We start from the raw sequence: 27,534 nt of genomic DNA, 5'->3' as shown, positions 1-27,534 counted from the left end.
GAAAGTGAAAGATAGTAATGAATTACGAGGGATTTATTATTGCAGACACTACTTTATCCTGTTGAGGGATAATGGGCATATCAGTGGAACCATTTGTATTTTAGTTGAATAATAGGTCACAGGTGTGAGTTAATATCACCTGACAAATGGCTTTATTCATAGGGGAAACGTTATTTATAGAGAAATTTTAATGCAGTGTGCTGAAAGGGAATGAGACCAGGTAGAATTTTTTGATAAAAAGGAAATGTTTTGATTCAAACAAACTTATTTTCTAAAGTGGGGCTATAGTGTACATCTATCATTCTACATTCATTAAATGGCCCTGAACAGCTGGTGGTGAGCTGTCTTTCAGAATTGCCGTAATCCATATGGAGAAGATATAATTGCACAGTGTGTTTGATTTTGACCCAACAATGAACTGAGGTAATATGTTTCCAAATCAGAGTGACGTGTGATTTGATGAGGACAGATTCCAAAGTGCCTGTTGCCTTGTTCTTTGAATACTGATAGAAGGTGTCATTTTGGGAACTACTGTTAAAGAAACCTTGACAGACTACTGTAGGTGGAGAGAGTGAATGTGACAGGTGGTGGATGGGTTGACAACTACGTTGGCTGCATTATACTGGTCTATGCAATTTAATGTCGTGGCTCTGAACGAAACAACGTATTTAATTTCTTGTATTCATTCTTTATCGTTTTGTGACATTAGAAAAGATTTCCATGACACATATTTTGAATGCAGGAACTGAAATTGTGCTCTCTTTCCATTTGTTTGTTTTACCTGTTTGCTTATTGCTGAATCATTCTAACAGGAACTTATATTTGCAACATTTGTTAGAGGTATCCCTGTTGCAATTTTAAGTTAGCCATTACTTTGCTGTGTATAGCATTAGAAAGATCTAGAAGTGCTATGACTGCAGTGGTTGATGTGAAAATTTCAGCATTAATTGGATTGACGTTACACATTTTAATTTAACTTATTTAATTCTTCCCTAAATTATGAAAAATTGCACAATAATGTAACATTTTCTCTAAAGTAGTAAGGTCTTAAGTTTTTCTAAATATAGTCAAATCATTGGAAATGTGCCTTTGGAAATATAACCCAAGGGCTTCAGTTTTATCTGATCTTCATCATTTAATTCTTGGTGTCTTGGAATTTGTGGTGTTATAAGATTATGAAACACATTTGGAAGTAAAGTTTTGGAGATGTGCAAAATAAATCCATAATGCAATAGTAAATTAAAATTTGCACTAATTAAATATAAGTACAAAGAGTCGAAATGAAAAATTGGCTTCTGTGTGTTTAAAATTTAATGAGCCAAAATAGGCAGTATACAATTAAGCTCAAATAGTTTTGATTGTTTTCCCTGTACATGACAGCCCTCATATCCCAGAGCAGAGTGATTATTATTGTTCATCCAAATATCTTTTTGAAGTCATTTGATTTGGCAAAGCGTGGGCAATCCTCCAACATTCCTTTCCTCTCTTGTTTGTCTCTTTCCCCAAGTCCATAGCAATGTGTCTGGAATACATTTTTGCACGTAAATGTCTAATCTTCTTTCCTATGTTATGTAGTCCACTTATTCTGCAGTCAAATAGAATTTTGTCCAAATATAATGAAAACAAAAAAAAAATTTTGAAAGTACTCAGCATGACAGGCAGTGGCTAAGGGGACAAAATTAAGATTTTAGTGTGATGATTGGTTAGGTTTACTAAATTCCAAAAACATGTAACTGAGATGTTACTCAGCAGGTCAGATTCTTGCTTTCCAATTTTTCTACCTGATATACTAGCCAGGGCATATCATTCTTCAAAATGTGGTCATCCATTTGGCCAGTAAACTAGCATTTGAAACTGGTTATAAATAACTTATTGAACAATAATTTAATCTCTAACTTTAATGGTATAATATTAGATCAAAAATCATTTAATGGCTCTGGGTCTGTATTTGCTGGAGTTTAGAAGCATGAGGGGGGATTTCATTGAAATTCTACTGAATATTAAAAGGCCTAGATAGAGTGGATGTAGAGAGGATGTTTCCAGTAGTGGGAGGGTCTTGGATCAGAGAACATAGCCTCAGAATAAAAGGATATCTATCCGTTTAGAACAGATGAGGTGGAATTTCTTTAGCCAGAGGGTAGTGAATCTGTGGAATTCATTGCCACAGATTGCTGTGGAGGCCAAGTCATTGGATATATTTAAGTCAGATGTTGATAGGTTCTTGATTTGTAATGGCATCAAAGGTTATAGAGAGAATGCAGGAGAATGGGTTGAATGGGATAATAAATCAGTCTTGATCAACCAGCAGAGCAGACTCGATGGGCCAAATGGCCCAATTCTGATCTTATGCCTTATGGTCTTATTGTATAAAAATAAGGGAAAAACTGTTTAAAATTAAGAACATATGAACATAAGAAATAGGAGCAGGAGTAGGCTATCTGGCCTGTCGAACCTGCTCTGCCATTTAATAAGATTGTGGCTGATCTGGGCATGGACTCATCTCCACCTACCCGCCTTTTCGCCATAACCCTTAATTCCCTACTATGCAAAAATCTGTCCAACCTTGTGTTAAATATATTTACTGATGTAGCCTCCACTGCTTCATTGGGCAGAGAATTCCACAGATTCACCACACTCTGGGAAAAGCAGTTCTTCCTTGTCTCTGTCCTAAATCTACTCCCCGGAATCTTGAGGCTATGTCCGCTAGTTCTCATCTCACCTACCAGTGGAAACAACTTTCCTGCCTCTATCTTATCTATCCTTTTCATAATTTGATATGTTTCTATAAAATCTCCTCTCATTCATTCTTTATTGTTAGAAATTCTTTGAATAGATAGATTGGGCAGGGAAACCTAAACATAAAACACTTGAGACTTGTTTGAGTATTACCAAGTAACTACTATTAATATTTACAGGAACTTAGGGGTTTTGCTAAGCTAATGAAGATGTATTTATCTCTAATTAGGAGTAGTTGTTCCCAGAAAAAAGAAGAAATATGATTGGGAAAATGCTTCAGATGTCTTCTTTGGATTTATTTAGTAAATTATACAGTAATTAGGCTATTTTTTTATTTGAGTGACATTGTAAATTGCAATAAATTGTGTATTAAAAATGTCAGGAAACGATTGTCTTTGAGACTGAATGCCAAATAAATGATCATTACACACCTGTTCTGTACGGAAATGATCAATGTGGACTCTTGATATTCTCAATCTTGTGCGCTTTCTCATTTTTCACTGTAAATATTCTGTGTTCTTTATATTTGGTCCTGTAGATACAGTCCTACAGTAGCCCTGTCTGATGATACAGGGTAAGTGGAATCTTGAATTTAAAAATATGGAACTGCATGGCTTGATCAATATTCACAACTGCTTATTAAACCACCAAGAATAACATATTTGTCTAGGTGTGGGTGACTAACTGCTTTGACTATATGCAGTAATAATGGAGCTGCGCTTACTAACAGCAACTCTTTGTATAAGAAACAGGTGAGATTCTGCTCATTAAAACTGAACCAGATTTAAGAAGAGTGGAATAAGGAGTGATATTTTCAAATTGGAGTGCTTAATGACTACCAGTTGCTATGAGATCATTGTGAAATAAATGTCCATGTGTAGTCTCCATATCCACATTTTAAAATCCTTTGCAGAACATGTTTGAATGCATAACAGCAACTTATTTCATAATGAAAACTACTTTGCACCCTAGAAGGCTGGCAGGGCTAGGGGTGGCTTTTGATAGGGTGAGTGAGTGGATGCAGTTAACCTTTAGTGATGTTGGTGGGAGGGAAGCAATTAGGGACAAAAGCATCTGGATTGCTTTGTAGTTCTTTGGCTGGGTTTATGTAACTCCCACGCAAATGGAACATTTTCTGTTTCATACTTGCATCTTGCCAAATATGAAATAATATATGTTCTTAATAATCCATTGCAAAACTTTCAAAACAGAATTATGATGTTCTTGATAACAGTTAATCTCCAGGTCCATGAGAATTGCGCAGAGGAGTGGAATTAATTGAAAGGCTCCACTAAAAAGCAAGCATAAGCTTGTTGTGTTGTATATTGAAAAAAGAATTGTCATTTACCTCGTGTTGGAGGTGCAAGGGATAGGTGAGGGGACTGGTCCATAAAGACCCATTTCTGACCAGCTGTTCTCTGCTGTTGCACGTGAATATGCTTAATGCTATTTTGCATGCCAGCATATTGTACGATGTTCAGAATTAACTTCAAATTAAGCTGAATTTGACGCTCTGAGCTTTTGCCAGCAGTCATAGGTAGTTGCTGCTGACATCTTCATGTATGTGGCAGTGAGGTATTCAAGACACAGCACGAATCTGCCAGGGGGAATGGATCAGCTCAGGAGCAAACACATTGACAGTGTGCTAAATGAAAAAGATGACTCTTAGAAAGAATAATCATTCAGTTTGGAGCAATGTGATCCTAAATACCATTTGTTGAGGTTTGCTTTCAAATTATTTGAATTGAGTTTGACACTATATCCAACAAAAAACTAATAAAACAGAAAAAGGAAGTATTTTGTATCTCTGTCCTATTTTCCTTTAGTTTTCATTTCTTGGTTCTTTCCTGCCTCTCAATCAAATTACCCTACAAAGTGCTTTCAGATGTTCCCCGACTAAAATAGCTCTACAAATGTTATAATAAGCAGCTGGCAATAAAATGTAATCTGATTAAGGTTTGCCAGTATATTATTTAGCAAAACATATAAGAATCTGAGGTTACTATCGTAGATTTTGCAACCACATTTACTATTTCACTAGGTGAAATAAGAAATGAGGGAGCTGCAAGAAATTTCTCCCGAAATAAGTGCAGGCAGTATGAAAATGATTCTCTAAAATAAGACCCGAGCATAGGTAGGATAATTTATGCTGAATGCTTAATTAATGAGCAGGACTTCAGACTTTAATTTATAACTCTCATATGATGGATGGCAACTAATAGAGGAATGGGAGTATTTATTGTGTGCACTTCCAGTCCACAAACTATAGGAAGGCTGCAGAGACGTTAAAAGCAAAGTTGGACTGTTTTCTCTGGTGCTTTAAAGCTGAGGAGCAAACTGAAAGCAGTATATGAGAGGCATAGATAAGGTAGAAAGACCGAGTATTTTTTCCCCAAGATGGAATGTCAAGTATTACAGGGCATAGGTTGAAGGTGAGGAGGGAAAGTTTAAAAGAGATTTACAAGACAATTTTTTTACACAGTGTGTAGTAGATGTCTGGAACATGCTGCTAGGGAAAGCGGGGTAGTAGGAGCTGATGTGATAATGGTGCTTAAGGGGTATTTAGAGAGACTTGTGAACAGGCAGGGAATCTTGGGATAGGAACTTATACAGACAGATGGGCATCATAGTGCAGACATGGTGGGAGAGTTTTTTTTCCCTATGCCATGTGATAGTTAAACTTCATACACTCAAGTACACTTAACATTGCCCAGCATTTGAATTAGTCTAATCAGAATATCCTTGATCCTAAATTCACATTGATTTGATGATCATTAATCCCAAATCCTGGAATACATGCATTCCATATATTTTGCCTGAAAATAATGTACTATATATATGTGTCAAACACTTCCCATCATTATATTTAAGAGTGAATTTTTGAGCGTGACATTTTGAATCACTTTTCATCTTTTTAATGGTTAATCATGCTCCTTAAGCAACACAAAATGTCATAACCGAACTGGAGCCAATTTTGAAGGGCATAGGTTGGTAGATTGCGAGAAACTTCCCCCCCCCCCCCTCCTTACCAAGAGATAGAACTTCAAGGTAAATGGTAGAAGATTTTGAAAGGATTTATGGAATGTGTTTGATCCAGACAGTGGTTAAAACCAGAAACTCACCTCTTAATAAGATGATGGAGACAGATGCTGTTGGAAGTGTTTAGATGAGTACTTGTAACACAATGGCCTGGGGAGGTCAAGTGCTGGGAAACACACATAAAATGTTGGAGGAACTCAGCAAGTCTGACAGCATCCATAGAGAGAAATAAAGAGTCGATGTTTCAGGCCAAGACCCTTGATCAGGACAGGAAAATCAGGGAGAAGAAGGTGGTGGGTGAGGGGAAGGAATACAAGCTGGAAGGTGATAGGTGAAGCTGGGTGAGGGGGAAGGTTGGAGAGAGGGTGACGTGAGAAGCATGGAAGTGATAGGTGGAAAAGGTAGAGGGCTGAAGAAGAAGGAATCTGATAGGAGAGGAGAGTGGAGCATGGGAGAAAGGGAAGGAGGAGGGATGCTAGGGGAAGGTGATAGGCAAGTGAGAAGAAGAGAAGGGGTAAGAGAGAAGCCAGAATGGGGAATGGAAAAGGAAAGAAGGGGAAAGGGATAGAAGTCAATGTTCATGCCAGCAGGTTGGAGGCTACCCAAGCAGAATATAAGGTGTTGCTTCTCCAGCCTGAGAGTGGCCACATGGTGGCAGTAGAGGAGACCATGGGCCGGCATGTCAGAATGGGAATGGGGAGTGGCGTTAAAGTGATTGGTCTCCAGGAACTCCTGCCTGTTGTGGATAGAGCAATGGAGTGAAAGTGCTGAACGTAGAAGTTCCCCAAACTACGCCAGATCTCACTGGAGTAGAGGAGGCCACATCAGAAACTCTGGGTACAGCAGATGACCCCAGCAGGCTTGCAGATGAAGTGTTGCCTCAGGTCTGTTTGGGGCCCTGAATGGTGGTGAGGGAGGTGGTGAATGGGTAGGTGTGACAATGGTTCTACTTGCAGGGGTACCTGCCAGGGCTGATTGGACAAAGGAAGCAAGTGCTGGGGCACGGGATTAGCACAGGTTGATGCAGGATGCTCAGTATGGACATGGGGAATGAAAGGACGTGACTTTGTGACTCACAGAGATATGCTGCACAGAATCAGGTCCTTCAGCCCAACTTGTCCGTACTAGGTGTCTTTGTGAGCTAGTATGATTTGCCTGCATTGGCCCGTATCCTACTAAACCTTTCCTATTCTTGGACATGTTCCAGTATCTTTTAAATCTCACATCATCTCCCTCCCCTTCTCACCCACCCACTTCAAATTAGCAAGCACCAAGAAGCTATAAAAAATGTAGTTCAAAGAAATCAATAATGTATATCCTGGACCAACTGAAAGAAATGAGAAAGTCTGGGACTTGTCAACATGCATTGTCAAGCACAGGAGTAGCAGACTTACTGACTGATTGAATTTGTCAGAGCACTTGCTTTACATTAGGGAATAAAGGGGGCAGGGAAGGTACTTCTTAATTATGTTGTTTTCCATAATAATTGCAATTGTTGCATCCTTAATGAGCTTTAAACTGGGTGTGGGGCTGTGTCAGCAGGCCGCATCTTCTCACTTAGATCACACCCACTTTTCTATGACTCAAGTTCAGTTTACCCAAGCCCAGGGGTACCCTATGCCAGGCCAGATCATGTAAGCAGTGGGTAACCCACAGATGGTACCAGGCCAACGAGATCTAGCCCCATTCAAACACTTCTTTTAAATGCTGAAGAAACAATTACAGTTGCATACATGATTTCTATTTACTAATTGCAACACTAGGTCGACATGAGTCTTGAGTTCCTATAGGTTTCTAAATGAAGAAACAGACGTTGGGTGAAGCAGTAAAGTAAATCTGACTGGTGGAATTATTGCCAAAAGTGTTGAATTCTGGAAGACTTTAATTTGCTTGCTGTACAATTTAGATGCAGTACTTGAAGCTTCTAGTAGCTACATTGGATCTGTGTAGGGTGAGAGGTCAGATCAGAGGTGGGAGTGATCAGAACCAGGGAGTCAGAAACATCTTCCAATGATTCACCATTCTGTATTTTCTGTTTCACAAAGCAGAAACAGTGAATACAGATTCGCAAAATGATAAAAACTGTAATTACTGGTTTGACAATTGAAAAGGAGTTGGTAAGATTAATGAACGGGAAAGGGCATCTGATAGGGTGTATCCTGATGTAGAGCAGGCACCACAAGCCTGTCAGTGGGCAAACTGAACTTAGAATCATAGAAAAGCACAGCACAGAAACAGGCCCTTCAGCCCATCTAGTCCATGCCTGCACCCGGCCCCTAGCCCTCCATACCCCTCCCATCCATGTACCTATCCAGACTTCCCTTAAACAGTGTAGTTGAGCTCACATCCACCACTTGCACTGACATCTCCTTCCACACTGCCTCAACCCTCTGAGTGAAGAAGTTTTCCCTCATGTTCCCCTTAAACTTTTCACTTTTCCCCCTTAACCCACAACCTCTAGTTGGAAAAAGCCTGCTTGTATTTAACCTGTTATACCCCTCATAATTGTGTATCCCTCCATCAAATCTCCTCTCAATCTTCTAATAAAGTCCTAAGCTATTCAATCTTCCTTTATAAATCATGACCTCCAGTCCCAGCAACATCCTTGTAAACTTTCTCTGTACTCTTTCAACCCTATTTACATCTTTCCTGTGAGTAGGTGACCAAAACTGCATACAATATTTCCAGTTAGGCCTCAACAATGTCTTATACGACTTCAACTTAACATCCCAGCTTGAAAAAGAGATTTTTAAGAGTGAAGAAGAATGATGCTGGGGCATTTTTACCTCTAGTCATTGGGTGTAGACTGGAGCCATATAGCCAACAGGGTCACAAGCTGTACAATGCTGCTGTATGCTATGGCTGAAGACCGTGCATTATCTAATAAACAATATCTCCTTTCCAGTTATTCTTCTTATTAATTTATTGACATACAGTGTGGAGTAGGGCTTCCGACCCTTTGAGCCGTGCTGCCCAGCGATCCCCCAGTTTAATGCCGGCCTAATCACAGGACGATTTATAGTGACCAATTAACCTGTCAGCCGGTACGTCTCTGGCATGTGGGAGGAAACCGGAGCACCCCGAGGAGACCCGCGCAGTCACGGGGGTGAATGTACAAACTCCCTGCAAGCAACAGCAGGAATTGAACCCAGGTCTCTAGTACTGCCCCACGACTCCTGGGGAAGAGTAGATGGGAAAATTATTCCGGCAAAGAATTAGAACTAGCAATGGAACTCGTACTGATACATGCGGCGTATCCTTTAAAACACTGTTGACCTAAAATGAAATGAGCACACGGTTTGCTGTGTGCAGGAACATATTGGGTTTGAGTGCAAATAAAAGAAGTCCATTTGGAATCATGGACTTTATTTATTATTTATTTATTATATCCAAGGGAGTAAAAATCTTAATGTTGCGTCTCCATCGCAATGGACAAGCAATAAAGAGGGGAGATGTGGGAGGATGTTGCCCAAACACTAAGATGGTATACATAATTGTTCTGTATACATGTATGCATGGTCAGGTATCTGATCAGATCAATGTGTCGTGATGAGATAGCAGTGGAATGCAGCGCATAGAAAATCTTGCATTGTCAATGGTGTTGGAGGAGGTCTAATAAAACAACTGGTTTTGTTTGGAGGGATTGAGCTCGAACAATCAGGGTTATGGCTTACTTCCTGTAAACTCTGCTCTGTAGATATAGTGCCTTTGTTTTTTTTAAGTCTTACGCAAATAAAGCTACAACGTTAAATGCAGGACTTCTTATTTGGGAAAAGCAAAAAGAGGGTTCACTGAGGTTCAAAAATAAGTTTGAAGCTCAATTTATTAATGACTTCCCAAAAAAGTGCTTCAGTGAAGAAAGAAAAGGGATGGAATTGTGGGTGATTGGAAAGAATGAACTTGCAGAGAGACCTGTTAGCCTTCAGGATCATTGAAGTTATCAAATTGCCCAGGTTATTAGCTTCAAGTCTTCCATGTTTATGACTTGGACCACTTAAGATATGACCGATAATTACATGTATCTTTAATAAATGTTAGCGCTCACTTTTCACTGAGCCGCTTTAAATTTAAGAGACATGAAATAGTTATCAAACTGTGAATTTGTAATCTTACTCAAGCCACAGGAAGGTAAAGGGTGGTGCTTATTTGGGATGAGCTGTCAGAAATAGTGGCTGAAGCAGGTGCATTAGTGATTTAGAAGCCATCTCGATAAGTATGGGAACAGGACAGGTTTAGGGGGCTATGGGCCAAACGCAGGCAGTTGACACTAGTTCACTGGACAACACATAAAGCATGGATGAGTTGGGCGGAGGGGTCTGTTTCCACTCTGACTCTAAGCAAATATATTTGCGATAATATTGCTTTCTCATCATATGGGTACTAGGCATAATTGCTATCATTTGTCTGGTGTCAAGCGTGCATGGCCTGTGCTTATGAGCACTTTAAGAGATAATGTTTCCTTCCTTTCTTAGTTGTTCCATATGTTGTGTAACAACTGATTTAATGCAGGTTTGCACGGATTCTGTGTGTTGGCTATGCTCTGTTAAACGTTGCTTCGATTTTGTGAATTGCATGGAAATAAAAATCTCTAGGGTGCTGAATGACACTTTTTGGCTCATTTGGTGTTGTTTCATATTTGACTGTACTGCTTGTCTTGCAACATTTCATTTCCTTTTAACAGATTCAGCGCAGAAAGTTATGCCCAATCAATTCCCATTGTTGTTTTAACCTTTGTGAATGAAATGAGGCCAAACCAACTTCCACCTTTCAAGTTGGACATCTGCTTCCAAATTATAAATCACACCACCTAATAGGAAGAAGTGCTTTGAGCATTAAAATATTACCCATCTGTTTTTAACTGAAAACATCAGAGGAGTCAGGTTGAGAGTGAAATTGTGCAACTGCTTTGTGGATTGTTCTTGTGTTTCAGAAGTGATTCCCTTCCAGGAACATCCTTTACAGTGATCCAAGTTTTGAATGGGTCATGTGCCACAGTTCCACATTTTCCTAAATACTGAAGTGTCCTTGGTTTTTACAATGTGAATTACTATTTTGATGTTATGATACTGAAGTAAAACACTTCAATTATAATAATATATTATGAATCCCAAGGCTCTAAACTCTGTAGTTTTATCTTGAGTTTGAATGCAGTAATCTCTCAGTTTTACATTTGAACTGAAAATGTTCTAACCTCAGTGTGGTTCAATATGCAAGGACTAGTTCACATAATCTAGATCTATGTGCTGTGATCTCAAGGGAATGTTTACCAATTCCAGGTAACTTTTAAGTTTGAGTTGTTATTTGCTGTTGGTCCTGTGAACTAAATTCCAGATCCAAGTAAATTTTTCAAAATTCTGCGTGAATCTTCAACCTCGCGTGTTGTTGAAACTGTCAACGGGCAACAGCACACTTATCATTCTGATTGATTATTCTGGAAACCTTGTACTTTGGCTTTACACATTAATTTACTCCATGGTTGAAATGAATATCACTCATGAGAGAAAAAGGAATGAGATTTTATTCAATGAATTCTAGCGCCCCCTCGTGGGAGAAGAATGGATGGTAATTATTGCACCCTAATTGTTTAAAAAAACCCAAATGTATTCTCACATCTTCTTTAAATTGCTCTGCAGAAGTGTCAGTATGAATGACATGAGACCGGAAGATGACAATTTAGCACAGCCCCACAGTAAAGCTCGGCATGAGGAGCTACACAAAGTTCACAGTCGACTTCGTGAAGACCAGGACAGATGGCAAGACGTAAGCCCTAAAAATGAAACCATGTGCCCCAGTACTTGTATCCCTTGGCAACGCTGACCACCTTGGTCTCTTGTTTCTACCCACCCTAACTCCTCACTAAACTCAAACACTTGCCTTGGCTATTATCTCCTGCCTTCCTCCTTCATGTGGATTAGTCTGTCTGCACCAAATGGCAATGTGGAAAGACAAATGCCCCAAAAGCTGGTAAACCCATCTTCATTTCCTCTGTTTTGTGAAAGTGATATCTATACCATCTGCCATTATCTTGTTAACCTCCATTTGTAAGTCACTGGTGAACTCCAGAGCAATGTTCTTGGGAGGAAATTGTTGCCCTTGACTTTTTGTATTGCTTGCTGAATTTGCTTGGAAATCACACGGAAGTTGTAAGTAGGTTAATGCCTCTGCCAAAATAGTGACAGTGGCATCTGAAAGGAACAAAGTTAGCATTTGTGAACCAGTGCCCCGGGGAAAAGGGTAGGATCAAACTATTTCACAGTTATCAGTAAGCAATACGTTGTAACAGCTGTCGCAACCTTCCACTGAGGCTTCCACAGGTTAATCACCAACCAGTAAAGATAAGCCATCTATTGCTACATTATTTTGCTATTTTAAAAGGTTGTCCATGGAGATGGTGTTTGTGGGTTTAAGTGCAATCAGGACTGCAATAACGCTATACTTGATATATTTTAAGAGTTAGGTTTGGGTTGCCTTTATGTTCTCCTCCTCTTTTTTCCCTGTCTGAAACCCCGCATTGCCATTGTTACGCAGTGCTAATTCTGGAAGAGATTCTGGCGTTAGACCTGCTTACCTAGTGTTAGCAGGCCCTGAGTAAAGGAGGAGGTAAGTGACCCCCTTCTCCCAATACATACCTCTGTCAGTTCTAGATTCAGCTCTTCCATGCTCGCTTTTCCATCATCCTTTTAAATCAGAACTCTAACAACTTCCTTCATCTACATTCTTGCAGCATTTCACCCCTTACCCCCAACGCCTGATGATTAGTATTTATCCACCCCCAATACCTGATTATTAGTATGTCTCCATCTCTCAAAGGTTGACCAGCAATATTTCTCCATCTCTCATGGCCCAACCCCCTTCTTCCCACAATCCCCTCTATTCTACCACTACCCCTCCAACCCCAATCCATCTACTGATCATCCACTCCAGCAGTTGTTGACCTACCTGATTGTCCCTCCTCTCTGGTACATTATTGAGTGTTGGAGGTCTAGCCCACTGTGCATGACATCTTGGATCTTCTGAGAAATAGAACTACAGTGCTAAAGATGATTGACTTTGCATAAACATGATGCCGCGTGCAGTGCATATTTAATACATCTTTTCCAGAAGGGGGGTTTTCTGGCCTTGATCCAATACCCTTGCAAAGAACCTTGTCACTTTTTTTTTGAAAGTGAGAGATGGAGGGTTAAAGCAACTCACAAATAAGAGAAAGTCTGCAGATGCTGGAAATCCGAGCAACGCACACAACATTTTGGTGGAACTCAGCAGGCCAGGCAGCATCTATGGAAAAAAGTACAGTCAACGCTTCAGGCCGAAACCCTTTGGAAGGACTGAAGAAAAAAAGCTGAGGAGTTGATTTGAAAGATGGGGGGAGGGGAGAGAGAAACACCAGGCAATGGGTGAAACTTGGAGGGGGAGGGATGAAGCAGAGAGCTAGGAAGTTGATTGGTGAAAGAGACAGAAGTCCATGGAAGAAAGAAGAAAAGGGAGGGGGAGGAGCACCAGAGGGAGGTGATGGCCAGGCAAGGAGATAACATGAGAGAGGGGCTGTTTGTTTATGCCTCAATGGATTCTTAACGCCATGAAGAAGAATATGAAATATGATTTTTATACAGGATCTGGCTCGCTGGAAGAACAGGAGAAGAAGTGCATCACAAGACCTGATCAAACGGAAGGAGGAGCGAGATATCGTGGAAAAAATAATGAGTGGGGAACGCAATTTGTCAGAAAGACGGAGGAGCATTAAAACCTATAAAGAAATCGTGGAAGAAAAGTATGTTGTTTGGATACAATTTTGCCCTAACCTTATGGTTTTTGTCAGGCATTGTTTGCGTGCCACTATTGCTTTGGTCTAGTCTGGGCCATGTTTGATGAGCAGGGGAGAGTTCTAATCAGAAATTCTGGGTCTCTGAGAATGTTAGTCAGTTCTGAACACAGTGCCGGGCTCTCCAGTTATTTTGGCAAACTGGCCTCCTCATTGGTTGGCTTCCAACTTCAATTTTCTGATCCTAGACCTGGCTCAGTCTGAGAGGTCTATTCATGGGCATCGAGAAATAAAGTTAATGTGCAGTGCATCAGTGGAAGGCCACATGGTTTAGTGGGCAGAGAAGAAATGTGAGAAATTAGAAAGGAATTTATCCTGAACCCTAGCACTACTGTAGACAAACCCAGTTTCCTCACCTCCCTGTTTCTCTTGGACTTGTAGTGTCCTACAACATCTGGCTAAACTTGGAAAAACTTGGAAACTGAGTTAAATATGGTTTATAAATACTTTAATGATCATTTACCCTCAGTTCCATCCTACATCCGGTAAAAGTAGAAGTGCTAGGATAACATTCCCAATGATTGCTCACCAAATCCCGCATAAGGGTTAATGACCCATGTTCACCACCACCCCCCCTCCCCCCGAACTTGATGCATTGTCTGTTCATTGTGACTAAAGTGCATGATAATGTTCAGCATCTTGCTCAGTGACCACTTGGAGGTTAAAATCCACCTTCAAACCTCACTCAATGGAACTCGCTTATATCATTTTGACATTTGAACCAAAATCAAGGAAAGTTTGGGAAACAGAAATGAAAGCAGAAGTTAAAATAATACTTTAATAGCATGAGTAATCGCTTGAGCATAAGATGTCTGTTAAGTAGCGTGCAGTATTCAGCTATTCCTGTATGAATTTTTATCCCACCTACTCCATCTAAATAAATTTTGCATCATTGTGGATATATGGACAATGATGTGGATCTTATGTCTTATGAACTTTGGAATCATCTGAACTTGAAATTGATCTAAAACTGGTCCAAGCAGTTGAATTTATCTTTAAAGTCTTAATGTAAAGTGAAAGAAGTCACCAAGAAATGCCCGTGGAAACAGCAAGGTTTTAGTATCAGCCTCTGGGCTCGTTTCTCGGTGTGGCAATTTATTGTATAATCTCAATGGTTTAGTAGGTGAAAAGGCTATTGTAAATTGCTCCTAAATGGGATTTAGGGAGAGTTACATAAGAATACCAGAAACAGGAGCAGGAGTTGGCCATCTGACCCATCGAGCCTGCTCCACAATTTAATAAGATCATGGCTGATTTGACTGTGGACTCAGCTTCACCTACCCACCTTTTCCCCATAGCCTTTAATTGCCCCTGCTGTGCAAAAATCTATCAACAGTAACTGTATCTTAAATATATTTAATTACATAGCCTCCACTGCTTCCCTGGCAGAGAATTCCACAGATTCACTACTCTCCAGGAAAAGCAAATTCTCCTCATGTCCATCCTACGTATATTCCCTTGAACCTTGAGGTTATGTCTCCTAGTTCTAGGATCATTTATCAGTGGAAACAACTTTCCTGCCCCATCTTATCTACCCCTTTCATAATTTTATATATTTTTATGATCCCCTGTCATTCTTCTGAATCCTGCGAGTAAAGTCCATTAAAATTATAAGAGATAGGAGCAGAATTAGGCCATTTGGCCCATCGAGTCTGCTCTACTGTTCTATCATAGCCAATCCATTCTTCCTCACATGCGATTCAATCTCTCCTCAGAAGAATGGAAAGTGGGAGACAGGTAGGATTAGTACACAAGTGGTTGATGATCAGCATAGTTTTGGGGGGCTGAGGGGCTTATTTCCTTGTTAAATACTCTGATTTAATCACTATGCTGCAATATATAGAGGTTGCTTTCCTGGTACGGTACCTATAGCAATTGCTTCTTGCTAGATAATAAGAGAGGACACTTCTTGACAAAGGCCTTTGTACGGAGAGTCAAATAAATGAGATGAAAATAAGACATAGAATCCGAACTAACCATAATCCAACTGGTTGGTGTAAGCAAAATTGTTAAATTAAGAAAATGATCATTTGATGCGTTTTTTAAAAAAAAACTGATTCTGAAATTATACTTTTGAATCTCAGGGAATCCAGAGAAAAAGCTCTCCAAGAGGCGTATAACAAAGCGAAGACTCGAGAAGAAGCTGAAGAAATTTTGAGGAAGTATTCACAGAGATTTATAATCAGTGAAGCTGTTCTTGAAAACCTGGAAATACCGAAATTTCTGGAGAGGAGTCAGTCAGTGGATTCAGATTCTTCATGCTCACCAACAAAGGAATCAAATTCACTGAAATACTTACGACAGCAGTCATTGCCGATCCAGAAGTATACTGCCACTGTTGAAGCAGTGATCACTCCCAGCAGCCAATCACAGTCTAACTTTTCTGGAGTAGGCACATCCCCAACCAAAACTATTGCCTCCAAGACAGTGCCTATGTTGACCCCCAAGCCTTATTCACAACCGAAAGATTCCCAGACAGTGCTGAAATCATTTAAGGTAAGATGCTGAAGTCATTGTCTTTGATCATTTTTAATATACCAATCGTGATCAGATGTCAGTCTCTCCGTTACATAAAGGCAGTTAGTAAATAGAGCCAGTACCAACTAATTGAAAGAAAATGCCCTCTTCTGGCTCAAGTTTGTCATTTTCAATTTGTTAAAATTAGTAAACTCTTCCTTGATAGACGTGTGCCACATGTTGAACTGAAAGGGAGAAATCGGCTCGGGGAAAGGTATTTTAATTTGACCTAGCTTTTTAAATTTTTGGTTGGTAAAAGCAGTCTGGCATGCATGATGCAAAGCACAGCTGATGAAGTCAAACCCACAAATAGGGTGCAGTCGCTGGTTTTCCATGGACCTGCCTGCCTAGGAGAGGCATGGTCTAGCACATGTTATTGTTTTTTCTGTCTGTTCATCTAAAGAATAGCCCATGTTGATGCCATTGCCCCAGCACACCACTGCATAGAAGATTGTACTGGTGACAACAAATTGGTAAAATACGTGAAGGAGAGGCCTGCATACTCCAAAGGACCTCAGTCGATTAAATAAGTACTTGCTGGGAACAAGCAAAGAGTGGATCATTTGGATTGCTCTTTCAGGATCTAACAGAGGTGTGAAACTCACCATGCTGCTTCCAGTTTTTCACTGGAGGACCCTCTGTAGCCAGATCTAAAATTTAGTGCATCTGTTCTTGCCGGGATCAGCCATGATGGAATGGCGGACCAGACTTGATGGGCTGAATGGCTGAATACTGCTCCTATGTCTTATGCCTCTGCCTTTAGAATATTATCAGCTCCAACCATGAATAATCACTCTAAAGATACAGCAGAGTTTAATCTGTGTTAGTTGTTTAAATGCTGACAGCTATTCACCAAATCGAGCCCCATATTTTTACATTAGTGCAATAAAAAGAAATGTTATGATTGTCTGGCTATTGAAAACCAAGTTAATGAGGTGGATGTATTTCAGAACCAAATTAGGTAGTTAAATAGATGGGTTGAACTTTATCAATCCCAAAGGAAATTACAGTTCACAGTAGCATTACAAGTGCACAGATGTACAAATATTGGAAGAAAAATAAGAAAGAATAAAAAATAAGACCCCAAACAGTTCAACAGGAAGGGGGTCATCACTTCCCCGGCTATAGGTGAACTCATTATAGAGCCTAATGGCTGAGAGTAAGAATGACCTCATCTAGAGTTCTTTGGAGCAGTGCAGTTGTCTTAGTTTATTACTAAAGTGCTTCTCTGTTCAGCCAAAGTGGCATGCAGAGGGTGAGAAACTTTGTCCAGAATTGCCAGGATTTTCTGTAGGGTCCTTTGTTCTACCTCAGCCTCCAGTGTGTCCAGTTTGACTCCTATAACAGAGCCAGCCTTTCTGATCAGTTTATTGAGCCTGTTGGCATCACTCATGTTGATGCCATTGCCCCAGCACACCACCGCAAAGAAGATTGTACTGGCGACAACAAATTGGTAAAATACGTGAAGGAGAGGCCTGCATACTCCAAAGGACCTCAGTCTCCTCAGGAAGTGGAGGCGACTCTGGCCCTTCTTGTACACAGCCCCTGTGTTGGTGCTCTCCTTAGTCTGTCATCCAGTGCACCCCCCTGGTCCTCACTGCAACAATGTCCTTACAACCGATAGTCACGGAACAGTGCAGGCTTAGTCGTCCTAAAGTCTCCTTTGTCTTACTGATGTAGAGCTGCAGATAATTCAGCTTTCACCATTTGACAAAGTCCTCCACCAGGGCCCTGTATTCATCCTCCCGACCTCCCGTGTGTATGATCACTATTATTTAATGAATTGTGTAACTTGTATATTTTCTAACAATGTAGAAGGAGGCATTTGGCTCATTAACTGTCAGCCGACTCCTAGACTAATCCCATTTTCTCACATACCCCAGGAACTTATTCTGTCTCACATGTCCATCAACTTCTTCCAATTCTCACACCAAAACAAGGGATAATTTGCAGTAATCAATTAACAGCATGTCTTTGGGATGAGAGTGGAAATACTGAATGCCAGAGGGCAAATCTACAAGTTCACAGGAAAAACATACAGATCCAATCCTACAGTCAGGATCAAACCTGGTCACTAGAGTTGTATTATCACAGTATGATCCACTGTGTTGTTGGTCTGTTCTCAATCTACAGGAGGAATTTCTGAACAAATATAATCTTGTACCACTGTCAAGTTCTTTTACTGCATGTCCTGAGTTTTATCCTTTGTACCCAGGAATATTATCTGAAGTTTAGAATGTCATGTTCTGTCATGATGACTTTTAAAAGTCTATTTTTTTTAAATAATTGAGGAATAAGCATCTGATCCAGATTGTTTTATGCATGTGTAAATGTTAATACAGAAAGATGGAAAGATTAGGATAAATGGAGAGACCAGCCCCACATTTACCAGGGTGGAAGAGAGTGCCTCTCCAGTATCGGCCCCATTCCTCACCCCGTCACAGATGTTTGAAGGTGTGGCAAGAGTGGACAACACCCCATTGCAGTTACAGACGGATAACGACAGCCCTGTATCCCAACCCGAGCAGCTTGTTCCTTCTGCCACGGACAACCCACAGAGTGCACAGGCAGAGCAGGTAAGTACCCCATCTCTATTCATTAACCAAAATCTTGTGCTGTGGAACTGTCAGTGCTTACAACAGGCCTGTGAAAAAAAATGCTATTCTTGAAAGCTGAATTTACAGGTATTCCGGGTTGTGACAGTTAACTTGGTGAAATTATTGCCACTTTTTCTTTTGGGCTGTTAGTCTCCAGAATAACTAGCCTCATGAGCACAGGATTTGTTTTAAAATGGAGGCAATGCTTGAAGCTTATTGATCTGGCACGGACACGTGCATGCACCCTGGGAGCGGTAGCCTCTCAAAGGTTCAAGGGTCAGGGTTGCCTGACTTCACATGATGACCTCAGGCTGTGAGGCCAGTGACTACAGCTGTTGTCAGTATGGAGTACAGACACAGTACGGCATCAGACACAGAGGAGACAAGAAACTTATTTTCAAGTGCCTTTGGTTCCTTTGCTTCCCACAGGTAACTGGGCCCAATCTTTCCCACAGGATCAAGCTCCTCAGCAAGAGCAGCATTTCTTGTGCACCTCTTAATGCCCTTGAGAAGGTGCTGAGGTACCTACATAAATTGCTGCCATTTTTCTGAGATAGGAAGCCCCCAGAGTACTATTGGGAGAGGGATTTCCAAGATTTAGACAGAAATGAAGAAACAGTGATGCATTTCCAAGTCAGGATGCCATGTATTTTGGAGGGAAATCTGCTGGTGGTTTAATGAAAACTGGGTGTTCCCGTCTGCCTGTTGCCCCTGCCCCGCTTAGTGGTAGATGTCACAAGTTTGGAAGGTTTTGTCAGAGTAGACAGGGCAAGTAACTTCAGTTCCTTTTATAGTGGATATGGTGCTTTGTCCTGTTAGGGCTAAGCCTCTTGTGAGTATCAAGTGGAAATTATTCCATCACAGTCCTGACTTGTGCATTGTTAATTCTGCAATGGCTAAAGGGTGTATGAGTGAATCATATTTTGAAAGGTACCCACCTTCAAACCTGCTGTTCTCATCACAGGATTAATGCGACTGGTTCAGTTTAAAATTCTGATTACCAGCAGCACCCGGGGTTTGGTGCTGTGGACTCTGGTAAACCAAATCTCTTTAAAGGTCAAAGATAGATAAATGTCAAAGGCTCTGTCCTGATGAAAGTATTAATTGCATGATGTTTAACGACGGCTTTGTTATCCTGCAGATGGAACTAACTGAGATCTCAGTGGACGTTGCCACCACCCAGCAGCCAAGCATTGAGAATGAATCCGATCTTAAATCCACCTGCAGCGACCCTGAGAAAAAGCCAATGGAAGATGCCATTCCAGAAGGTGTGCTGCTCACTTGAATTGCTTGTAAATAAATCTCACGTTCTGCCTTGTCATACAATAGAACTTCTCAGAAATCTGTTTTCAGTGAACTCACTAATGAAAAGCTTAGAGGCATTTAACATTGAACCATTGTTTGTTATTTCCATTAACATAGAGAGGCAAGTTACTGTAAAGATGTTCAGAGAAAACACTTACAGAAGATTTAACTTCTCATTTGCAGAGCTGTTTCTTTTACCCATCCCTGGATCCTTTGGGAGTCCAGAGAGATGCTAGGAACTGATGTGAATCACTCAGAGTCAAGGATGACTGAATTCCACTTTGCTTCTCAGAAGTAGATGATGTCTGTCTGAATTCTTCAATGTAGGGTGGGCATTGGAGACCAACTACAAAACAGTCTAGACTGAGCAAGATCTTGGTTTAACGGCAAGAAGATTTAAGGCATCAGGAAACCAAGCTCTGATGCACAGACCCTGCACCCACATTCATGAGCATGCAGACACGCGGTCTAGCCCTCTTCCTTGCAAACTCATCTCCGCTCAGATCCTTCCTCAGAATACCCTCCTCCAGCCTCACTCTCCACCCACAGCACCACTCCCTACCCACTCCTAAACCCATTCCTATCTCTGTCCAACTCCTTCCAACTTGTCTTCCTTAACATCTTACTTCTGTTCTCGAGCCCCATATACCCCAACCTCCCACCAGTTCTCCAGCTGCTGGCTGCTCTTTCCCAATGTGAGGCTGTTATTGACCACTGCTGATTGGCTGCATTTATCTCTTATGTTATGAGCTTTACTTTGATTGTGGTCAATGCTGCCCAATAATAAGAGCCATATCATTCTACCTGGGAAATCCTTTTTCCTATGCTAGAAATACTTCATTCAGTGGGCTGGGAAAATATTTATTGAGGAAAGTTATCACTCAACAAAAGAGAAACATCATCACCGTCCTTTGAAATTATTTATTGGAGCAGTTGCGGTGGGTTTAAATGAATTTAGCAGAGGGATGGGAGCTGGAGTGATAGTGCTGAGGATGGGGCAGTTGGTATACAAGCAGATGCAGTGTGTAGTGAGACTGTGAAGAAGGACAGGCAGATGCTAGGGCAAAGTTGCAGTCACTGGGGTAAGTTGAGTGTAACTTACAAAATCATATTTTGAAAGGTACCCATCCTCAAACGTGCGGTTGTCATCACAGGATTAATCTGTTTAAAATTCTGATGACCGGCAACACCCAGGATTCGATGCTGTGGACTTCGGCAAACAAAATATCTTTAAAAGTCAAAGATATATAAATGTCAAAGGCTCTGTACTATATATTGACTTACAGGACTGAAGGTATTACATTTGAAGGCACATGGTATACGGAATAAGGTAGATCATCTAACAACATAGACCAGCACAGGAGAAGATTCTTCAGCCTAAAATGTTGTGCTGAACCAATTAAATTGATAACAAATAGCTAACTAAATGAATTTCTTCTGCCTACACAATGTACGTATCTTTCCATTTTCTTCAAATTCATGTGCCTATCTAAATGTCTCTTAAGAGTCTCCAATGCTTCTGTCTCTACCAACACCCAAGGCAGCACATTCCAGTCACCAACTGTCTGTATATAAAAACTTGCCCCTCACATTTTCTTTGAAATTAACCCCACTCACCTGAAATGTACGCCCTCCGGAATTAGACATTCCAGTGCCTGAAAAAAAGATATTGTCTGGCTACTCTATCTATGCCTCTCACAATCTTATAAACCTTCATCACATCTCCCTTCAGTCTTCGCTGCACCAGAGAAAGCAACCTCTTGTTGCAGCATGTGCCCTCTAATCCAGGCAACATCCTGGTAATCCTCTTCTGCACGCTCCCCAAAGCCTCGACATCCTTTCAGTGGCATGCAATACTCCATTTGCAGCCTAACCAGAGCTTTATAAAGTTGCAACGTAACTTCCTGACTTTTGAACTCAGTGCCTCGATTAATAAAGGTAAGCATGCCATATGCCTTCTTAACCGCCCTATCAACTTGTGTAGCCACTTACAAGGAGCTATGTACTTAGACGCCAAGATCCCTCTGCTTGTCAAGAGCCTGGCCCTTAGCAATGTACTGTCACTTTATATCTGACCTACCAGGGTGCAACACTGCACATTTGGCTGGGTTAAACTCCATTTGCTTTTTTCTGCCCTTACCTGTAACTGATCCTTATCCCATTGTATTATTTGCAAGTTTTCTATGGTATCCACTGCACTGCCAATCTTTGTATCATCTGCAAACTTATTAACCCACCCATCTACATTTTCATCCAGGTCATTTATATACACCACAAAGAGCAGAGATCCAGTAGAGATCCCTGGTGAATATCACTGATCACACACCTTTAGCTAGAGTAAGTCCTTCTGACCACTACCTTCGGTCTTCAATGAGCAAGCTACAGTTTGTATTTCTGAATCTAAATGGCCAATTCACCATGGATCCCATTCACCTTAATCATCTGGAGGAGCCTCCCATGAGGAACCTTACTAATCCATGTAGATAACATCTATAGCTCTACTTTCATTAATCATCCTTGTCAGCTCTTCAAAAAACTCATTCATGCTGGCTCTCCCTAATTAGGCCATGTCTTTCCAAGTGTTCATAAGTCCTATGCCTAAGAATTCTCACCAGTAACTTCCTTAACAATGATGTGAGACTCACCAGTCTATAGTTTCCAGGATTATATCTGAATTCTTTCTTGAATAGTGGAACAACATTAGCCACTTGCCAGTCCTCTGGGACATCGCCTGTGCCTGTAGAGGACACTAAGCTATCAGTCAAGGCCTCAGCAATCTCTTTTTTTGGTTCTCTTAATAACCTGGAGCATATCCCATCAGACCCTGGGGACTTATACACGTTAATGCTCTTTAAGAGACCCGACACTACATCCTCCTTTACATCGAAATACCTTATCAGATCAATATATTCAGCACTGATCTCCCGATCTTCCTTTCCTCTACCATGTCCTTCTCCTTGGTAAATACTGATGTAGAGTGCTCACTAAGTACCTGATGCACCATCAATAACTCTCGGAGACTGGAAGTGAACGATTGGCTTTTATTAACAGCAAAAGGGAGCATGACATCTTGGAGACTGAGGGAGGAGCAGAGCCCCAATCGCCTTTATACAGGGGTCTGTGGGAGGAGCCTCAGGAGCAGCCAGCAGAGGGGCATGTCCAGACAGGTCCAGACAGGTATACATAATTTACCACAGTACCTCACGCATATCCTTGGCATCCAAGCAAATGACCCCACCCACTGCCTTTATCCTTGGGTGGTCCTAACTTCTCCCCTGTATTCCTTGTGCTCTTGATGTATGTGTATAATTCCTTGGGATTTTCTTTAATCCTTCTTGTCAAGAACTTTTCTTGGCCTCTGCTGACTTTCCTATTTCTCTGGCTTTTTTTCTGGCTCCTTTATAATCCTTAAGGGCTGTGTTTGATTCCAACTTCCTTAGCTTTGCATACTTCTTTTTCTTCTTGACTAAATTCATCACCTCTCTTGACATCCAAGTTCTCTTAGCTTGCCATCCCTGTGCTTCCTTCTGACGGGAATATCCCTGCCGTGTACTCTGTGCAGTTTGTCTTTAAACACCCACTGCACATCAGATGTGGACTCTCCCAAAAACAGTTGTTCCCAATTAACTCTCCCTAGTTCCTGCCAAGTGCTCATAATTTGCCTTGCTCCAATGTAAAACTCTCTCACTAGGTCTATACTTACCCTTATCTATAGCTTTCTTAACACTTGAGGAGTTATCGTCACCGTTCCCTAACTGGTCACCTGCTGAAAGGGTGGTGACCTGGCCAGGCTGATCACCCAGCATCAGGTCTAGTACAGCCCCATTCTCTTGTTAGACTACATAGAATGTGGAAATCTACAGCACATTACAGGACCTTCAGCCCACAATGTTGTGCTGACCATGTAACCTACTCTAGAAACTGCTTAGAATTTCCCTACCACAAAGCCCTCTATTTTTCTAAATTACATGTACCTATCTAAGAGTCTCTTAAAGGACACTATTTGATCTGTTTCTACCGCCGTCACTGGCAGTGCATTCCACACACCCAGCACTGTCTGTGTGTGAAAAACTTACCTCTGTTAACCCCCTTTTACCTACGGCCTCTCGTGTTAGCCTAGGAAAAAGACGCTGGCTATCCACACGATCAATGCCTCTCATCATCTTATACACCTCTCCCTGGTCACCTCTTATCATCCATTACTCCAAGGAGAAAAGGCCAAGTTCACTCAACCTATTCTCATAGGGCACACTCTCCAATCCAGGCAGTATCCTTGTAAATTCCCTTTGCACTCCCTCTATAGTATTGATTTAAGAAACACTCCTGGATACACCTAACAAATTTTGCCGCACCTAAACCTCTTGAACTCAACAAGTCCCAGATTATTTTAGAGATTTCAGAGGCATGAGAGAAGAACTGGCCAAAGTTAATTGGAAGGGGACAGTAGAAGGGTTGATGAGCAATGGCTGGAGTTTCTAGGGGAAATTCAGAAGGCACAGTATAGATACACAGCCCAAAGATGAAGTATTCCAAAGGGAGGACGACGTAGCCATGGAAAGAGAGAAACAGCATAAAAGCAAACAGAGGGCATAAAATATAGCAAAAATTAGTGGGAAGTTAATGGACTGGAAAGCTTTTAAAGTCCAAGAGAAGGCAACTAAATAGCCATAAGGAGAGTAAAGATGAAATAGGAAACTATGTTAGCTAATAATATCAAAGTTTTGGTTAATACCAAAACTTTTTTCAGATATATAAAGAGAGAAAAAAGAGGCAAGAATGGATATCAGACCACTGGAAAATGATGCTGGAGAGGTAGTAATGGGGCACAGAGAAATGGTGGATTAACTTAATAAGTATTTTTCATCAGTCTTCACTGTGGAAGACATGAGCAGTGTGCCAGAAATTCGATAGTGTCAAAGGGCTGAAGTGAGTACAGTTACTATTACTAGGGAGAAGCTGAAAGGTCTGAAGGTAGATGAGTCAACTAGACCAGATGGACTACATCCCAGGGTTCTGAAAGAGGTACCTGAAGAGATTGTGGAGAGATGTGTAATGATCTTCCAAGATTCTCTAGATTCTGGAATGGTTCCAAAGGACTGGAAATTTGCAAATGTCATTCCACACTGTAAGAAGGGAGGGAGATGGAAGAAAGGAAATGCTTTGTCAGTTAGCCTAACTTCAATGGTTGGAAACATGTTGGAGTCCATTATTAAGGATGAGGTTTTGGGTACTTGGAGGCACATGGTAAAATAGGCCAAAGTTAGCATGGTTTCCTTAAGGGGAAATCTTACCTGACAAATCTGTTAGAATTCTTTGAAGAAAATTACAAGCAGGGTGAATGAAGGAGAGTCAGTGGATGTTGTCTACTTGGATTTTCAGAAGGCCTTTAACAAGGTGCTGTATGTGAGGCTGCTTAACAAGATGAGAACCCATGGTATTACAGAAAAGCTATCAATATGGATTAAATATGGGGTGACTTGGCAGGAGGCAAAGAGTGGGAATAAAGGGGACATTTTCTGATTGGCTGCTGGTGACCAGTGGTGTTCCCCAGGGTCAGTGTTGTGACCATTCCTTCTCATGCTATATGTCAATGATTTTGATGATGGGATTGATGGCTTTGTGGCCAAGTTTGCAGATGATACAAAGATAAGTGGAGGGGCAGGTCGTGTTGAGGACACATGGAATCTTCAGAAGGACTTAAACAGATTGGGAGAATGGGTGAAGAAGTGACAGATGGAATACAGTGTAGGGAAGTGAATGCTCATGCACTTTGGTAGAAAGAATAAAGGCATGGACTATTTTCTAAATGGGGAGAAAATCTAAAAATCAGAAATGCGAAGGGGCTTGGGAGTCCTTGTGCAGGATTCCCTAAAGGTTAACTTGCAGGTTGAGTCAATAGTAAGAAAGGCAAATGGAATTTGCAGTTCATTTTGAGAGAACTAGAAATGTAAAGCTGAGGCTTTATAAGGCAGTGGTGAGGCCACATTTGGAGTATTGTGAACAGCTTTTGGCCCCTTTTCTAAGAAAAAGTGTGCTGACACTGAAGAGGGTCCAGAGGAAGTTCATGAGAATGATTCCTGGAATGAAAGGGTTAATATATGAGGAGTTTTTATTGCTCTGGGCTTGTACATCACTGGAGTTTAGAAGAATGAGGGGAATCTCATTGAAACCTAACTAGTATTGAAAGGCCTAGACAAAGTGGGTGTGGCGAAGATGTTTCCAATTGAGTGGAATTCTAGGACTTGAGGGCACAGCCTCAGAAAGGAGGGATGTCCAGTTAGAGCAGGGATGAGGTGGAATTTCTGTAGCCAGAGGGTTGTGAATCTGTGGAATTTGGTGCCAGAGACAGCTGTGGGGGCCAAGTCATTGGATATATTTAAAGCTGAGGTTGATAGGTTCTTGATTGGTCAGGGTGTCAAAGGAAGGTTGAGAGGGATAATAAATCAGCCATGACAGAATGGCAGAACAGACGTGATAGGTCTAATTCTGCTCCTGTGTCTTATTGTCTTATTTTTACAATGAAGGAACAGCATTGAGGACTGAATGCTTTATTCCTGATTCTTTGTTCCTTTTGAAACTATTTATTTACACTAAGAGAGAAAAAAATAATTTATTCTCTTGTATTACATTGCAAAATATGAAGAAGATCATCACAAAGACCTGCAAACTTCACCTGAACCTGTTGCCCTGTCGGGCAATGCTGAGTTGAACTTAAGGGACACATTAGATTCCAAAATAATAACCACAGATGAAGCCTGCTTAACTCTCAAGAATGAGGCATCAGATAACAGCACCCAAGAGCAGCTTGATCAAGAAGTAAGCTTTTCTTCTAAACCAATATAAAGCTTAAAAAGTTGCACTGCATCTATACTTACAATTTGTTGTTTACTGTAAATTCTGGTGTATAAGCTGACCTAGAGTGTAAGCCAGCCCCCATTTTCAAGGTTACAGAAGTGACTTTTTCATGTTACCTTTGTATAAGCCGACCACTTTTGTAGAGGTTTTTGATTTAACTAGAAAAGGTCACAAGATCTCACATGCCAGTACTCAGCTTTGGCGGATCCAGACCCTGGAAATTTTGTGAACTAGTACCTGCTAAGAAAACAGGCCTACACACTGTAGAGCGTTATAAGCCAATTCTTAATAAATAAATCAGGGAGGGAAGTTTTGGATTAAGTTCCCAATGGTAAAGAATCCTTTGAAATGTAACCCCAGTGAAACCATTTAGCACCCATCGTAATCTCGTTAAGACATAACACGGGGTGGTGGGATCAGTACGTGTACTCAGTATTGAGTTTGCGACCACCATGTACAAAAGATTAAAACAAATGCAATATGATGCTGGCTTCAAGCTGAAGGTTGTTGATTTTGCTAAAGGAACGAATAATTCTGCAACTGCTAATAAGTTTAGTGTAAACGAGAGAGAGTGGAGAAAGGCAGAGGACACGCTGAGGGAAATGCCAAAGATGAAATGTGCAAACTGCAGGAAAACATGCCAGTGGCCAGAACTGGAAGAAAAGG

General features: G+C 41.0%; 1 protein-coding gene across 12 annotated transcripts in view; it reads left to right on the top strand.

The window, feature by feature from the left end:
- The window catches only part of LOC140737934 (LIM and calponin homology domains-containing protein 1-like), a 356,743-nt gene that overhangs the window by 287,450 nt on the left and 41,759 nt on the right, over nucleotides 1-27,534 (top strand). For 11 of the 12 annotated variants that reach the window (XM_073064764.1, XM_073064756.1, XM_073064763.1 and 8 more), the window contains 7 exons: nucleotides 3,275-3,310; nucleotides 11,409-11,535; nucleotides 13,386-13,543; nucleotides 15,679-16,090; nucleotides 18,454-18,687; nucleotides 19,850-19,976; nucleotides 26,657-26,829. In XM_073064764.1, coding sequence (XP_072920865.1) covers nucleotides 3,275-3,310; nucleotides 11,409-11,535; nucleotides 13,386-13,543; nucleotides 15,679-16,090; nucleotides 18,454-18,687; nucleotides 19,850-19,976; nucleotides 26,657-26,829 — 1,267 coding nt within the window. The remainder of the gene's footprint in view (nucleotides 1-3,274; nucleotides 3,311-11,408; nucleotides 11,536-13,385; nucleotides 13,544-15,678; nucleotides 16,091-18,453; nucleotides 18,688-19,849; nucleotides 19,977-26,656; nucleotides 26,830-27,534) is intronic. The other variant, XM_073064758.1, reaches the window with a different exon arrangement.

This window comes from Hemitrygon akajei, chromosome 13 (assembly GCF_048418815.1).
Source record: "Hemitrygon akajei chromosome 13, sHemAka1.3, whole genome shotgun sequence".
NCBI lineage: Eukaryota > Metazoa > Chordata > Chondrichthyes > Myliobatiformes > Dasyatidae > Hemitrygon > Hemitrygon akajei.
This window is presented reverse-complemented; position numbering and strand designations above follow the sequence as displayed.